Source organism: Excalfactoria chinensis, chromosome 10 (assembly GCF_039878825.1).
Source record: "Excalfactoria chinensis isolate bCotChi1 chromosome 10, bCotChi1.hap2, whole genome shotgun sequence".
Taxonomy (NCBI): domain Eukaryota; kingdom Metazoa; phylum Chordata; class Aves; order Galliformes; family Phasianidae; genus Excalfactoria; species Excalfactoria chinensis.
This window is the reverse complement of record NC_092834.1, coordinates 5,707,226-5,723,225: the sequence shown is the minus strand read 5'-3', so window position 1 is coordinate 5,723,225 and position 16,000 is coordinate 5,707,226. Positions and strand designations below refer to the sequence as shown.

General features: G+C 46.5%; 1 protein-coding gene across 6 annotated transcripts in view; it reads left to right on the top strand.

Annotated features, from left to right (window-relative positions):
• The window catches only part of SLCO3A1 (solute carrier organic anion transporter family member 3A1), a 126,267-nt gene that overhangs the window by 60,572 nt on the left and 49,695 nt on the right, over nucleotides 1-16,000 (top strand). For all 6 annotated transcript variants that reach the window (XR_011904869.1, XR_011904872.1, XR_011904873.1 and 3 more), the window contains exon 3: nucleotides 15,577-15,675. Coding sequence is in view for 1 of the 6 variants with exons in the window: in XM_072345743.1 (XP_072201844.1) it covers nucleotides 15,577-15,675 (99 nt within the window). In the remaining 5 variants the exon portion in view is untranslated. The remainder of the gene's footprint in view (nucleotides 1-15,576; nucleotides 15,676-16,000) is intronic.

Below are 16,000 nucleotides of genomic sequence, written 5' to 3'. Positions count from 1 at the left end.
AGACAACACAGTAGGGCTGTATTATTCTTGCCTATAGCCCTGGAAATTAAACTGCATAGCGTTTATTTGAAATTAACCAAATGAGATCTGTTTAAAAACGTGTCAGTCCCTATTTTGTTCAGGTCTATACTTAGCTTGTTTGTTTGTTTTCACTGTTTGTGGAGGGGAGAGACAGCCACGTTCAGCTCCTTCTGCAGTGCTTCATAGCACTTGTCAGTGTTGCTTTGTGAAATTCCCCCTTAGCCTAATTACTAGTCTAGCCTGTGCCTGGGCAGCATTAATTAATCAGATCTAAATGTTAGTTTTGAAGGTGGCAATGGTGACCACTATTGGTCATCTGCAATCAGCTTTGCTGCCCACTTGGTGGGGGAGGCACAGAGGAGCTATGAGCATGCAGTGGGCCCTTTGGATGTCAGAGGTGGGAATCCTGCCTTCCTCCACCTGCACAGGGCAGGACGCAGTGGGGACACTTTGCATGTTGATGAGCGAATCTCCTTTTCTTTTGCCTTTGCCTCCTTGTGGAGGGCTGTCACTGCTCTGCCACATCTGTAAGCATTTCAGAGTCATCTGGGGATATCTGAGTGCTGACCTGCAACACCTCTCATTTTAAGACAGATTACTCTGTGATATGGCAGAGCTGCTTTTTAGCTTGCCCAATGCATGCAAGAATCTCACAAGCTAAAAGTAAGATTTTACTTCTACAAGCTTTTCAGGTGGGTGTTGTGGCCCTTAGCAAGCTGCATGCAGAATGTGATGCCGTCCAAACATTGGCACAGCTCTGCCTGTGGTGCCAATGCCCCCAGCTTGTACCCCTGTCACTCATGGAAATGACTTGCAGAACCTTGTGGGACCTCAAGGCTGCCCCACAATTCCCACTGCTGCTTGGCAGATGGATGTTCTCCTCTGCTGTTCCCCAGCAGTGAGAAGCAGGACAGGTCTATTGACCTGAGCTTCTCAAAGGAAGGAAGGCAGTGTTATGGCTGTTCTTGCAAAATGCTTTGAGATCGGAGACTGTGAAAGGTGCAGTCCCCAAACTGTTACTGCTAAACTGAGGCCATGGAGATGTGACCTTTTCCATCCCCCTGTGTGCCAGCTGGAGTTCATTCCTCCAGCTGGCCTTAAGGAGATGCTGACCTCTGATCCCAGCAGGCAGAGCTGCTCATCTGACCACCCCTAAACCGAAAGGGCCAGGTGGCTGCCAACAGCAGAAATAGGTCTCTGCTTATTGTGTTCCTCGAGGCACAGTCACTAAATACAGCTCCGGAAGGCTGAAAACTGTATACACCACTGCCTTCTCCTTGCTTTATTCACGCCACCTCTGCTTCTTCTGACAATGACAGTCAGAGAGAGCAATTTGTATTCTCTCAGCCCACAATGATTGTGCAGGGCAATCGGAGCACGGAGTAACTTCCCTGAGATGACAGCCCCTTGTTCACGTGTATTAATTCTCCCACTTCTCCCTCAGGATTATTCACTAGCCAGACAGCGTGCTGCCTAAATACCAGCAGTGAGTAATGAGGATTAAGTGTTACCTCTAATGCTATCATTATAAATATTTCAGAACTTTCTGTTCAGGCTTAACTGCTATTTTGGTGCAAAAAAAAAGCTCCAAGTCTTGGAGTTGAGCTGCTGTGGCTGTGACATCACGGTGCTGTGATTTGGGTCTGGCACAACACACAACCCGGAAAGCTAAGCTCCCTCAAGCCTCTTATGTAGATGTGGCTGAGAACTCTGGGTTGGGAGGGAAGCGTTTGCTGGTGAAAGTGGTATGTGTTTAGTGTGCAAAAAATGCCACTTTTCTGACTGCTGCTGCAGCAGCTTTTCAGTTGGCTCCTTGAGCTATAATGGTGATGCACCTCTGGGGAGCTGGCCGGCCAACCCAGGCTGCCACAGCACATTCCATTGTGGAAGGAGGAGATTTGGGCATGTTGGACTAGATGACCTTTAAAGGTCCCTTCCAACTCAAATGGTTCTGTAAGGAGAGAGAAGATCAGAGTGTAAGGCTTATACCTTGTGTGACAGCTTCTTTGAGGGGATGAATAAGGGAAGGGCCTACAGCCACCCCAAAATGTATATTCTCTGTTTTTCCACTTATAAGCTGCCCAACTTCGGGGTCAAGGGAGTGGGGAGTTGATCTGGAGGTGTAGCATCCTTTGTGTGCTGGGTGTCTCTCGTCATGCTGCTTTTCAAGCAGTTTCAAACCTTCCTCTCCCTCTCTGGCGCTGCTGTGCAAGCTCAGAATTATTTCAAATGCACATATTAATGAAAGAGCTGGGAAGGTTTGGGGAAAGGTCTGTCTCTGTGCACTGAGAGGTGACCTATTTTCCTCCACATCATCTTGTCTCGCTGTGACAGGACCACAAGCACTTTGCACAGTGTGGCGCAGGGGAGGTGGTACAAAGCAGTGGATTAGGGACGGGGGCTTTGTTTGCTGCTGGCCATTGCAGTGGGACAGTCAAAGCACGTTTCTTATCAGCATCACATTTCTGCATGCACCTGCTGTTTGAAGCAATAGCAGTTTTCACATACAACATCAGCATTTTCCTGTCTTTTTTTCTCCACTTGTTTATGGGTTCACTACTTCCATCAATGCTCGGTTTTGCATAGTGAAATTATACAGGTGTCCCAAACTAAAGCTGGGAAGAGCAGTCCTGAACTGAGCATGGTGATGAAGTACTGTGACCTAACGCAGCTCTACCATAATGCTGCTGAGCAGTTACATGCTTTCCTGTAATAACAAACTATATGGACGCTAATGCTAATACGCTCTGTCTCTGAAAATTATATATGGCACACACTTCAGTTATCATCCCGAATGGTTATCATCTTCTATTATTATTATGCTGTTAACGGTCATTTACAGGGGGAAAATCTTTTCCCTTTCCTGAGTGCGAAGGTATCATAATTTGCCTGAAGCCTTCAATTAGCGCGCTGCAGATGCACACAGTCTATGATTTCACTCCCAGGTAATTTCCTTCAGCCTCATGCCCCGCTACAGTCTCATGCACAATCTTGTCAAAACGCAATGATAAAAGGATTAACGCTTTCTCCTACAGCCTGCAGCTTTGAGGATGATCATAAAGGTCGCTCCCGGATCAGAAAACCTCCTTGGGCTTTCCCCCTCCTTGCTCACTGTGGCTGTTTTCTATGAGGCCGGTTCATTCAAGTGGGTGTTCTGCAGGTTTGCATCAAACGGGTCCACATTTTTCAACAGAATATTTTCAATGTGATCCCATTTGGATGAGAGCAGAAGTTTCTTAATCTCAGAGGAGATGAAACAACCTCTCGGTAGCTATTTTTCACTCGGCGCATAATGACTCGGTAATATCAGGGAAGCATTTGGAGAATGTTTCTCTTGGCAAAGAATTCACGAGGCTCGATGACTTGTCTCGACGTAGGACTAAGGGAAGTTATTTCCACAGGGATGGAAAACTCCTATTTTTATCGAGCTGTTCTTCCAAACTTCCCATAGAGAAACTGAGCTCTTTGAAGGCAAGGGCTCTTTTCCTGGTGACCCCTTGTGCACTGTGGAACCACCACCAGTGGTCATGAGTGTGTGTTGATGGTTGGACTTGATGATCTTGGTGGTCTTTCCAGCCTCGGTGATTCTATGAATCTGTTCGTAAGTGTTTATTTCCAAACCTGGTTAAATTGCACATTTAACCGTGTAGAGGAAAAATAGCAGTGAGAGGAATTAATGTGGAGGGAAATGCTTTTAGACTTGCAGCTCCATTGTGGAAAGGAATGTAAACAGGATAATGTGAAAACCATGTCCTGTCCCCTCCCCCTGGTTCAGGTTACAGTGGGAAAGGCAGAATTGAAGTTTCTGGCAGATGTATGCCTGCTTTGCAAGGCAGAAATATGCCATAAATACCAAGTGCTGTCTGCTCTGGATCCTTCTAAACATACTGCTAGGTTTAATAACAAAAACCTTCTGGCAGATGATAAAAGAGCAGAGTGAAAGCAAAGGCAGAGTGTTCCCCTGAGATGGCCATTTCATTGGCAATGCTTTACCACAAAACTAGGCTTGTGATTTTCATACGTTGTATCTGGACTCAGTGATATATGGCAGAATATCACATTGATTTGAACCGAGATCCTGTAGGTAACTTTATAGAGGTCTACCCCAGGGGAAGCTGTGAGCCATCATGCAATCCTGAAGGAATGCAAGAGAGGGCAGGAAGGTGGGCAGATCTTCCTGGTGACCATATCCACAGAGAAATCTGTCATTTGAGTGGTTCTTCAGCAGGATTTGTACTGGGATTAGCTGCTCTGCAGCTCTGCAATGTCCTGTTTCCTTTTAACATTTGGTGCCTGTAGAGAATGGACATTCATGTTGAGCGTAATTGTGATTACCCACGTAGGGCCTTGCTGCTCTGTGAAGGTGCCAGGTGTTGTGTCCTCTGTGCTTATTATGATGTGCTTGATGGCTGAAGATGTGATGAGTATTAGAAGTAGAAGGATATAGTTCAGTGGGTGACTGTGAGAACTATGAGAAGGGATCTATCCAAGATTGTAAAGGACCTAATGTGGAGTCAGTGCGTGTATTGACTGGACATTTCCTAATAACAGTGCTAGAAAACAATGTAGGATTGAGATCAAGCATCCCTGAAACTTTGGGAATATCCTTGGCCACATCCCTGGGTGCCTCAGTCCTCTATTCTCTCCCTTTTCTAGCTTGTTTAATGAGGAAAATACTTGATGTGTGTGATGTGCGGTAGCAGGAGCCTCTTAACAAAGAGAGAGCCTGATTTATCCCCATGTAAGTCTTGGCCCCTGCCTGGTGTTTGCTGCGTCACAAACCACCATTTCTGTTTTGGGAGCTGGAGATGGTAGAAATTAGAGGGTGTAAGTTCAAAGGTGGAGGAAATGAGAGGTTTCCATTGGACTAAAGGATCTGTTCTCCTGCCAAGGCAAGCTTGCTGCATCCTACCAACCCACAGATGAACTCCTGACAGCACTTTGAGATCTTTCCATGATGCCACATAATGAGCATCTGTAATAGGTATAAATACAGGCAGAACTTCTGACCAGACTGCTGCTGCAGGGACTTTGGCCATAGAGCTACCACTGCTCTCCATGGCCACGGAGTCATGAGCTACTAGGACTTCATGTTTTAAGATCCTTGCCCTGTATCATTAATGCCAATGTGCAAAAACCCATCACTTTCAAGACTGCCTCATTGCCCAAAGCCAGCTGGTGCATGTTTAAAAAAGGAAAGGGAGGGCTGATTTGTCAGATTACTAAAGTACAGCTTTTTACAAGTTTTATATTTGCCTATATGTTAATTTGGGGTTTGCTCGTGCAAACCAAAGGAGCACACTGCCAGTTGATGTGGGAGCAATGGGGAAGAAATTGGTGCTGCCTGAGTATTCATGAAGGCAATACCGCTACAGAAAGCCTCTTATTTTTGATTGCTTTGTTGTTGAAAGCACTTCTCTATTCTCCTTTCAAACCTACCTCTCCTTGGAGTCAGTCTTGCAAGAACCACCCTTTCTGGTTGCATTACAGTGGGTTTCAGCAGCACTCTAATAACTAATCAGGGCTGGAATCATAGCAGGTGGTTAAAAGGGCTCTGTTGGTCATCATTTTGAGCCCTGGCAGAAAGCCTGCCCTGGAAAATGTAATTACTGCCCTTAAGAATACCACCAACTCTGCCAAAAATAGTAAAAGTGGATTACCATCCAAAGCCACAGCAGCTGGGATGTGTGGCAGTGGCACAGAGCAGCAGGATCCTTCCCTACGGCAATTCTTTCAGCTGGATTCCATTAACAGTGTGGGTTTCTTGGAGTGCTTTGTGGGATTGGGCTTGGAAGTGCCAACAGTGGCAGTTTGCAGGCAAGACTTGCATCAGGTGGGTGGTAACAAGTTGTAATCCTCTTAACCAGCTCGGGTCTGGTCATAACAGTTTGGTTGTCTGAAAGTGGTTTCATCATCTGAGTGCTTACCTGTGCAGAAGTCTCTAGGGATGAACTTCTTGCAGGAACTACGTGTTGGAAGCAGTCAGCAAAAGGAAACACCCCATGAATTCACAAGTAGAGCCATCTTGGAGCCAAGCAGAAGGTATGACTTCTGCTTGGAGATGCTTGCAGTGACTCAGTTAGGTGCAACCACTTGTTGTCTACCAAGAAGGATTGCCTGCAAAGAAGACACCCTAAAGGTAATTAAGGAGCTTCAGGTGATCTCAGTCATCTCTTCCAACCTTTATGATTAATTTAAAAAGAAAGAAAAACTGCACCTTCAGCTTCTTGAAAGCATGAAGCCTTCACTAGAGTAACTTACCCTGTCCAAGGCTCTGTCCCACTGAGCACCTTGAACTGAGTCATTCTGGTGCATCACAAGGGATATTTCAGGTGCTTTTAATTCACCTCCTGGCTTAAAAGGTTGGCTGTAGGAGGAGATTGTTCCTCTTGCTGCCACTATGCAGGACCTTCATCCTAGGCTTCATCCAGAGGGCTTTGTTTTCATCTTTGTGCTGTGTTTGTGTATGCTTAATTAAGGGAGACAAGCCCACAGTGATAGCAGCAGCTGTTCTGTGCCCTGGGGAGAAAAGCAGTCATGAGGGACAGGGTCCTCTGTGTCACAAAGGAAGATATTTTAATGAAAGAGGCACAGGAGAACTTTGCAGTTCCTCGTAGCTTCTGACTTTATGAGAAGCCTCAACAAAATGTCTGTGTGCCCTGTAGTGTCGGGAACTGGAGAGAAGGATGTGCTGTGGCTGATGGAGTGCTGGGGATGAGGTGCTGAGCGGTGCACTCCATCAGCAACACAGTCCTCTGGCTCCAGCCAGTGGGGTTTGTGCTCGTGGTACAACCAAGCTGCTAGGAGCTGCCAGAAATGATGTTGAAAGTAATCTTAGACTGGGGGATTATCCTGCAAGCAGCCAGCTCCCCATCCCCCATTACAGACTGGCATCTGGCATCTCTTATTCTTCACTGTGTGGGGTATTGGAGGTATCTGAAGGGGTTTTTCTCACCAGATCATCCCACTTCCTGCTCTTCCATGCTCTGTGGGAGCACTGCTGTTCCAGCGTCCTCCTCCTGTTTATTCCTGAGCATCTCTGTAAGATGCCTTCATGAGTCCATGCCTGACTTTGGGCTTTGGGCTGCATTTCTTATGCTGCAGACACAGCGCATTAAACTTCCCAGTGATGCATCTGATGATAACAAATAGTACATCCTTCAGACTTTCCAAACTCTTCTTGCTGAGAAAGGTGCATGAGGCCTGTTCAGCAGTAAGGTTGCTGTGCTGCAAGTGCCTCTGGAGCCAGGACTGTACACTGCACACTGCAGGTGGGTCACCTGAAGGGGAAGAGATGGGTGACCCAAAGCCTGGTGAGGTCAGTGGAAGTGTTCCCACAAACTTCAGCAAGGTTTAGGTCATTGCAGAGAATGACTATTGTCAAGAGCAAATTCTTTTTCTGCTGTTGTTTGCAATACAAGGAAGCAGAACAACAGAAGTTTTGTTTTTAATTTCCTTCCCTTCCTGGTGGCTCAACCTTTGCTAGAATAGATTAAATCTATTCTGTAGTGAAAAGCACGGCCCTTACTTAAATGGTCAGTACTGATAAGTGTTATCAGCTCTGCATTCCCAGGAACTTGCTTTGCATTGTAGGTGATTCCCAGGCTGTTTCTTGCTGCAGGAATTTAGGGCTTGCCTGTGCATACCCAGTTGCCCATGCATATGGTCATACGGCATATCTGAGCAGGAGGAGTGGGGGATGTTGCAAAGAAAAGCCTTTCCAACAGTGAGGTTTGCACAGAGTAGGTCCAACAGAGAAGGAACAGAGCTGAACTTCCCTTCCTGACTGCATGGTTGTTTGTGAAAGCAGCAAGCTGTTTCTATTGACACAGAGCGTCAGTTAGTGATGTGATGTCCTCATGTAAGGTATGTGGGATGGGAAGGGATACCCCAAAGACTAAGGTTAAAATGGGAGGGAGGCAGTGTTGGCAGCCTCCTCCTCAAACCAACATGTTATATCGGTGAGGAACTCTATGTGTGTTGTGCCAACCTCCAGAATGACAAATGTCACAGTTCTGACTTTCCAGGCTCAGAGATTTGCCCTCTGTGTCTGAATGGCTCATTGTATTCTCAGTTGTATGATGTTGTTTTTTTCCTAATATATTCTAGCGCATAAGGAAGTAAGGAGGCTTTCATGAAATTCAAGTGATGGAGATAAAACATCCAAGAGCCACAGGAGCCCTTGTCCCCATTTAATGTGTCATGCTCATAGGTGGGTCAGACAGATTGAAATGGGAATCACAGAACCATTAAGGTTGGAAAAGGCCACTAAGATCATGTAGCCCAACCTACCCCACCGTGCCCACTGACCACATCCCTCAGTGCCACATCCCTGCTGTTCTTGAATACCTCTATGGATGGTGACTCCACTGCCTCCTGTTCCGTTCTGTGATGTATTCCTATGCCTCTCCATTGGATCAAACACATTAAATGAGAAATCAATCCTCAAATTTAGAGGATTACAGCCTTGTAGAGGGGGAGATGTGCCCTGGAAGCACATTTCCATTCTGATCTGCTGTTGGCAGAGTTCCCATGAACTAACACAAGGAAGTCTGCCCTTCTTTAGCTGGAGCAGTACTGCAGATTTGGTGAAACAGGTGTTGGTGCTTAACGGCTGGAAGGAGATGAACACAGCTCGAAGGCATGTGACTGAAACCCTGCGAAGTGTACTTGGCATCTAAGCAGACTTCTCTTTCGGAATCTTATTTGGTGGCTGCTTCCCAAGGTAATTAGCACAGAGAAATTTGCTTGAAGTGTGGAAATCTCTTGTTCAAGCCCACAGCTACGGCTGGTGCGTTTGCACAGTACGTCTGATCTGTGGGATCCAGAGCTGGTGGGATGGATGGTGCATTGGGGTGTAGAGCAGGCTGTGGGTTTACGTGCTGTAGTTAGACACAGTCATACACCTGCTTCTCTAACTGAGCTGGCTTCTGCTGAAGACATGGTGACAAGAATGTTTCAGCTACAAGAAGGTGAGCCAGTAGGGTAGGTGGAGCAAATGGCTTATCCTTGCGTTTCAGAGATGCTAAAGAGAGTTTAGCACTGTGGGTTTTTTTTGGCTCTGTGAAAACAGGACTGCTAAAGCCCAGTAATACACCTGAGTGGATAGGGAATGTATTTGGTTCTAGAAGGTGGGGGTGGAAAATGAACACAACCCTCCTGTAATTGTATGTCCAAGCTACCTGTGAACTGGTTGCACATACCTATGAGCACCAGGCAGTGTTTATACCTTCAGAAATGGTGATTTCTAAATAACCACTATGAACATAAGCGTTTTGACAGAGGGTAATTGAGAGAGCATTGTATGGGGCAGGCGTGTCTATTAAATCCCATGCAGCACATGCAGTTTTGTAAGTTCTGTCCAGAATGCTTGCATGGACCCAGGCAATTCTGCAGGTTGCTTGTGTGTCCCCTGTATGTCAATATTAGGAGACAGGGTGTCTGAATGATTGCGGCTTAGGTAGGAAAACACTGCTGCGACAAAACACTGCGTACATAATCCTCCATGAGTGTTCACTGCTTTAGTTAAATATGCAGAGTCTGATGGAGATGGCTAGTGGATTAGTGTCTGCTGTGTATCGTGCCAGGGATTGATTAGCATAAGCAAATTTCTTCTTTGGCTTCCCATCAGTGAGGAAGGAAATGCAGCAAACAGTCCCTCTGCTGCTTGGGAGGGTGCCGGGATGCTCAGAAGTGGGGAATAGTGAGCTCCCAGTGCCAGCTGGTAGGGACCATAGCAATGCTAAGGCTTTGTAGTGGGAGTGTCCCTGTAGTTTTCTTTTCAGAGCTCCCAGAGTGACTATTTTGCTTTCTACTGTGTTATCAAATGCAAATTTGAGGTTTGGGGAGCTTTCGTCATAGTGCAGTTTGCTCCTTTGCAGCTGGGTAAACCAGTGACCCAAAGGCCAGGATAAATAGGGATCTAGGCTGGATTTTTGATGGTTTGCTCGGCTTCTCATTATTTCTGTGCTTATCAGAACGAAGGGCAGAAGCCAGCAAATGGGTGTATTTGGAGCTGCCAGAAGTGCTCCAAGTCATTATGGAACATTCAGGGCTGGCTCTGAGCTTGTGCTCCTATTGCAAAAGTCAAGGCGCCCTTTGTAATGTTCTGCAAATGTTGTGTGTGTGCCTCAGGATCCCACAGGGCTCTCAGCGGTTGGTAAAGCATTGATCCTTTCAAACATAGCCTTGATAGTGCTGGGGACGGGGATTTGCTGATAAAACAAACGTAACGCTTGGCAATAATTGAAAATGCAAGGGAGTTCACGGAGCAAAAGGCCTGTTTATAGGAATGAGATTTCATTTCAAAGTCGGGAGGCATCTCCTTGGAGACATCCAGACTTCTGATGAAAATCAGTATTGAAGGGGACACCACTGGTAGGCTGGGGATAAACCGTCATATGATGTACCTTCCATCCAGTGTCCTGTCCAATGTCTCTTCCATCCAGTGTCCTTTCCATCCTAGGAACCTCTTTAGTGATTAACACCTGGGTGCTATACACAGGCCAGAATAAATTGCTATGCTGAGAACTTCATAGAATCATAGAGGGGCTTAGGTTGGAAGGGACCTTAAATCCCACCCAACTCCAACCCCCTGCCATGGGCTGGTTGCCCGAACCAGCTCAAGCTGCCCAGCACCCACCCAACCTGCCTTCGGGCACCTCCAGGGATGGGGCATCCACAACTTGCTGCTTACATCCATACCCATTGCAGGCATCACTGAGCAGCCCTGAAGTAGTGCCCACATCTGGGGGGGGGCTACCAGTGTTGACATGGGGGCAAAACTAACAAACAGCTCATGTGCTCCTGTACAGATTGCAGTTACCCAACCTCCCCCGTCTCGTTCTTATCTAATACCAGTACAAGGCTGGAACCACTTTTATCCCCATCAGAGCAGAGACTAAACATGAAAGTGAATTATCCAAAGTTGCTCCTCATTAATCAACAGCTGCAGGCACTCCAAAACATCTGCCAGGATTGTTTCGACGTTCCCTTCGCTTCAGTGGCTGCACTGAGGCAGCAGAACAAATCAGAACACACCGTTGGTGCAGCACCACCTGGCCATGTTTCCTATCAGAGCTGCAGCAGTGCCAACGGGCAGGCAAGATAAGGAAGAGAAAGATGGCAGTGGATGAGAGAATGATGTATTTTCAGGGTAAGTGAGGAAAAGTGTCTCCTGGGAGGGGTGTGTTGGGGGCTGATGGTGTTGCTGGGCTCTGCAGGACTGCAGGCATCCACACACTGCATTGATTCCATGGGTTTGCCACAGGAAGAAGCCATTTGAGTAGGACATGTCTGCCCCCGTCCCCACACTGTGCATCTCGGGGGTTGCATCAACTGATAAAAATCACAGGAAGCCCTCTGACATAGATAAGCTCTGCCCACAGTGCAAAAGCCTTCCTGTGGAGCCCCTGAGGGTTCAGGAGGATTCAGCGTTTGCAGCTTGTCCAGCTGCCCGCCATCCTCGGGGCTGCAGCATCCCTTTAAGCCCAGCACATGAGCTGTGTTTCAGTAATCCCTTCTCAGGGGCCTGCCCCGCAGGGGGAAATGTGGGACAAGCAGGGTTTTGAGATTATCTCTTGCTCTGCAAAAACTATTCCCTTGGTGCTTTAGAAAGAGCTCGCTCCCACAGCAGGCAGGAGGCAGCAGCATCTGGCTGAGGCCACCACCGGCAGCATGGCATCTCCCTTGTCCTCAGTGACACCCCGTGGGGTCATGACAGCTCACGTGTGTGTTCTGCCCTCCTCTGTGCACCACGTATGTGCACTTTGTGGCTGTCACTGAACCATCTGGTCACTGTCACCCTTAACAGAGATCGCATTTCGCTGCCTGTTCCCCCCACAGGGATGCGGTTACTTGGTGCAATGGTGATACCACCTTTGGAGGGAGGTTCCCATGTCTTCCACATGGATCTTGTTTTGCCCACCCTCTCACCAATGTGGTTTTTGATTCAAATATCCCACTTAGAAGCCAGTATGTTTGATCCATGTATGATCTTGAACCAAACCTTAGCTGGTATCTAAGTGTTGCGTGAACTAAGTCAGAAATATATATCCTGCTGTTGGACATTATTACATCGTCTTTTACTAAGCAAAGTAGGTGGCAGATAATGGTAATATTTCATATCATATTCATAAAAAGGAATGAGAGAAAGGGCAAGATGACAACCAACAAGGTGTTCTCACTTTCTTATTATTCCACTTCCCACATCTCTACCACTGTGCACTAAATCCTGTCATAAAGCATCTGAGATCCTTTATAAAGCAAAACGACACTCAGAATCCTGACTATTTGGCTTTGGGATTTCATATAAGAAAATAAGATAAGCTGGGTAGAAGTGGACTCAATAAGAAACTGCATTCAAGACTGGGTTGGATGGGGTCCTGGGTAGCCTGACCTAGTGGTTGGCAACCCTGTCCGTGACAGGGGGTTGGAACTAAGTGATCTGTAAGGTTTTCCTTCAACCTAAGCCATTCTGTGATCACCAAGGGACAGCTCTTTAATGCTGTAATATTGACATCCTTTATCCCTCTCTTGGTAACTTTTCCTGTGCACTTTGAATGACCGACTGAGCAGCTCTGTGCCACAATCACTCCACTGATAAAGTGGTACCTGCTGCTGTTCTCCCTCTTTGCTCTAATGGAAAACTGCATTAGTAGTCCTGGGCCTTATTAGTGATAAAATGCCATCACAAAATGTCAGATCAGATACTCCCCTCTGTTCCTATCCTTTCCCCAGCCCCTGGAAAATGTCTGTTAGTTGACGGGATGAAGTAGGATTTGGCAAATTGTTCCATTTGAAAAGATGGGAGAAAAATAATAAGGATTTCTCAGTCCAGCCTGAACAGAGCAGGGAAAGAGGGATAGAGCAGGAAAGCTGAAAATGATTACTGCCACAATGATTACTGCCAACTTCCTGCTGGTCTGCATAGGGCTTGCTGCTTTGGGAGCATGTCCCACTTCTCCTTGAAACATGGATGTAGGATGAAGCAAAGGCCCTTCTGAAGAGGGTCAGCCTGCCCTGCAGTGCAGGAGGTGTTTGTTTGAAGAGCGGAATTAGAGCTGACAGTTCAGCTTCATTTTCCTTTCCTTCTCTTGGGGAGGATGGGAGTTACCAAACACAAGGCTGTGAATGATAGAAACTAATGTTAAGCTAAGAGTGAAAGGGAAGAGGCTGGAGTACCCTATACTGGTTGCCACTTTTGTTGCTTTCAATGAGGAGTTTTGTGAGAGCCTGTGATGGAGACAGGATTAGACCTTGGGTCTGTTTAGGTACAGATATTGTATACAGATTGCCTAACAGCCCAACTCTGGTGCCAGTGCTGTTCTCTGCTGACCTTGGAGTGTGGTCCAGCTCTCTCTGGCCCTATTATGCCAGTCCAGGCTTTGGTTTCTTTTAAGACCTGTTGAGTTTGTGGCATAAATTGTAATACACTCTTACTGCAACCAAAGGATTTTGTTGGAGTCTTGAAAGAGGGTAGCAAAAAGAGCACGAGGAAAAACTTTTCTTCTTGATTCTAAGACAAAAATGTAGAATGATAATCCTGCTGTATGATCTTAGATAGCAACTTCTGTGTTCGGTATATGCTCTATCCCACATCGCCCTCTAGTGAGGACATTTCAGAGTGTATAAAGCGCTGATACGAAGGATGGTCTTTTTCTCTGTTCTTGATCTTACCCTTCCATAAGACACACTTTGGTTCTGTGTTTTTGCTTGTGTGTGACACTGCTTCACCACCACCACCAGCTGCAGAGGTGTTCTCACAAGTATTACAACTGGTCCCTCTCGTTCTGCTTGCTTAGTCCTTCAGCCTGCATCAGCACCAAACAGCAATGTCACTGTGCTCCCAGGTCTCCAGAGCTGTTAAACACTTACAGAAAGCCATCCAGCAACAATTAGTAAGTTTTAAAAAGAGAAAACATATATCTGCTGCCTTTGGAGAGCCTGTCATGCCTGCCTGATCCCATCTCTACAGTGCACACTCCATCCAACGTGCCCATGCATGCTTGACAGTAATTACACATAAATTCATAATTAATGTGCAGTTATTGAAGAAACACCTGATCTTTGCTTGCCAGACTAATAGACATGGGCATTTCTCTGCCAGATAATGTCTGTTCAAACAAAATTCTTTGACCCCATTAACAGGGTGGGTGGCCTGAGGAGCCGGGCTGAGCTGTTCCATCACCCAGCCCTTGGTTCAATGATAGGCTCTAATGCCACCTAGTGACCAAAAAAATGTGGGCAAGGTTGCTAGCCAGTAAATCTGATTGCCCAGAGCCCCCATCCGACTTGGCCTTGAAGATCTCCAGGGCTGGAGCGTCACTGCCTTGTAAAAATGAAGCTATTTTTTGACCACACCATCTTATTCTGCTTGGCTGAGCTGTGAGCAGCAGGTGTGGTTTGCACTGTGGTGGATTGGTGATCCCCTGGGAACGTTTTGTAGCTCTGATCATTTCTCCAGTTTCCAAGAACTGCACAGAGCTAAATTAAAGGCTTCCCATTAAGGAACTTGAGGGCTGAGTTAGCAGTGTTTTTGTGCCTCATGCATGCACTGAGATGCTGAGCAGCACCCACAGGGAGGTTGGAGGGAGGCATGGATTGTATCCTTGCTGGAGAGGTAAACCAATCTGATGTGAACAGTCTTCTTCATGGAACATCCCTGGACCCCAAGAGCTGCTCTCCTCACTGCTCAACCCAAAGCAAACAAGTAGGCATCCCTCCACACTGCACAGTGTTCAGAATTCCCCATGATTTCTTCAGAAATCCATTTACAAGGCCCCTTAGGGACTTTGTGTTGTTTTCCCATCCCACGCGAAGGTGCTAAATATGTTTCTGTTGTCTAATTTACAAATGCTGTGTGTTATCTCTACTGCTTCTTCCTCTGGATTATCCTTGTATCCCCTGCCTTTCTGCCCTGGATAATTGGGAGTTGGCAGTGTGCCTGTAGCCTTCCTGTTCCAGGACCAAAATGGGAATGAGAATAAATGCTTCTAAATATTGTATGGAAGCAAGTAATTGGCTCGCAGGAGGAGTAAGCCTTCATGAGAGCTCTGAATAGCTGTATGTTTTGGGGAGTATTTGTTACGTGGCAGATATCAATATATGATGGGGAGAAGGGTTTCTCAGGTTTGAATGAATGCTCCTGGCTGTCCAAAGGGACCGTTGTCCTCCTGTATGTGACAACTCAGTATGTTGTGGGTTTGCTGATCCTAAATCCTGTGAATATCTGTATCTACGAGGAATTTAACTGGAGGTGGCAAAGGTAAATTCCCCTGTGCGTACCTCGTGCTTTCTAATAAGGCAACCAACCGACACACAGTGTAAATCCCTGCAGTCTTTCCAGCTCAGTAGAAATCCTTCAGCATTATCACAGCTTCATCTATTCTTTTTCCTGAAAGTCTGTGGGGAAGTGAAAAGCATTTTGGGTGCCTTTTGTCTGAAGCATTTGACACAAAGACGTAGCTATGTCTGTTGGTACCAGTAAGACCATGCCATCTTGCAGAAGATCAGAACAGCGTGAGCCAAGTACTGATTTTCTTCTTTCTCTTGCAGGGATCCTGTTTACGATGCTGGTATTTGGACCAGCCTGTGGATTTATCTTGGGCTCCTTCTGTACCAAAATCTATGTGGATGCTGTCTTCATTGACACAAGTAAGGAAAACTGGATTTTCTTTCAAATGAAATGTTTTAATGTATCAGCATGTCAAAAAACGTTGATGCTTGCAAGTATGAGCTGCTTCTCATTCCTTCTTGAAAGCCCCTTGAATGGCTGGGTATTGCTTATAGAGGCTTCTTGGGTTCTTTTCTGACCAAGACTTCAAACTCTGTCCCCATAAACAACAGGTTCGTAGTGGCTGAAATTTCTTCCTTTCTACTGAGATGAGTTTTCAGCTCTTAAGAGGGCACCTGAAAACATCACTGTGTCCAAGCACTGGGTAGCAAAGATGTAGTAGTGCTAGGGCAGCTGTGTCCAGAG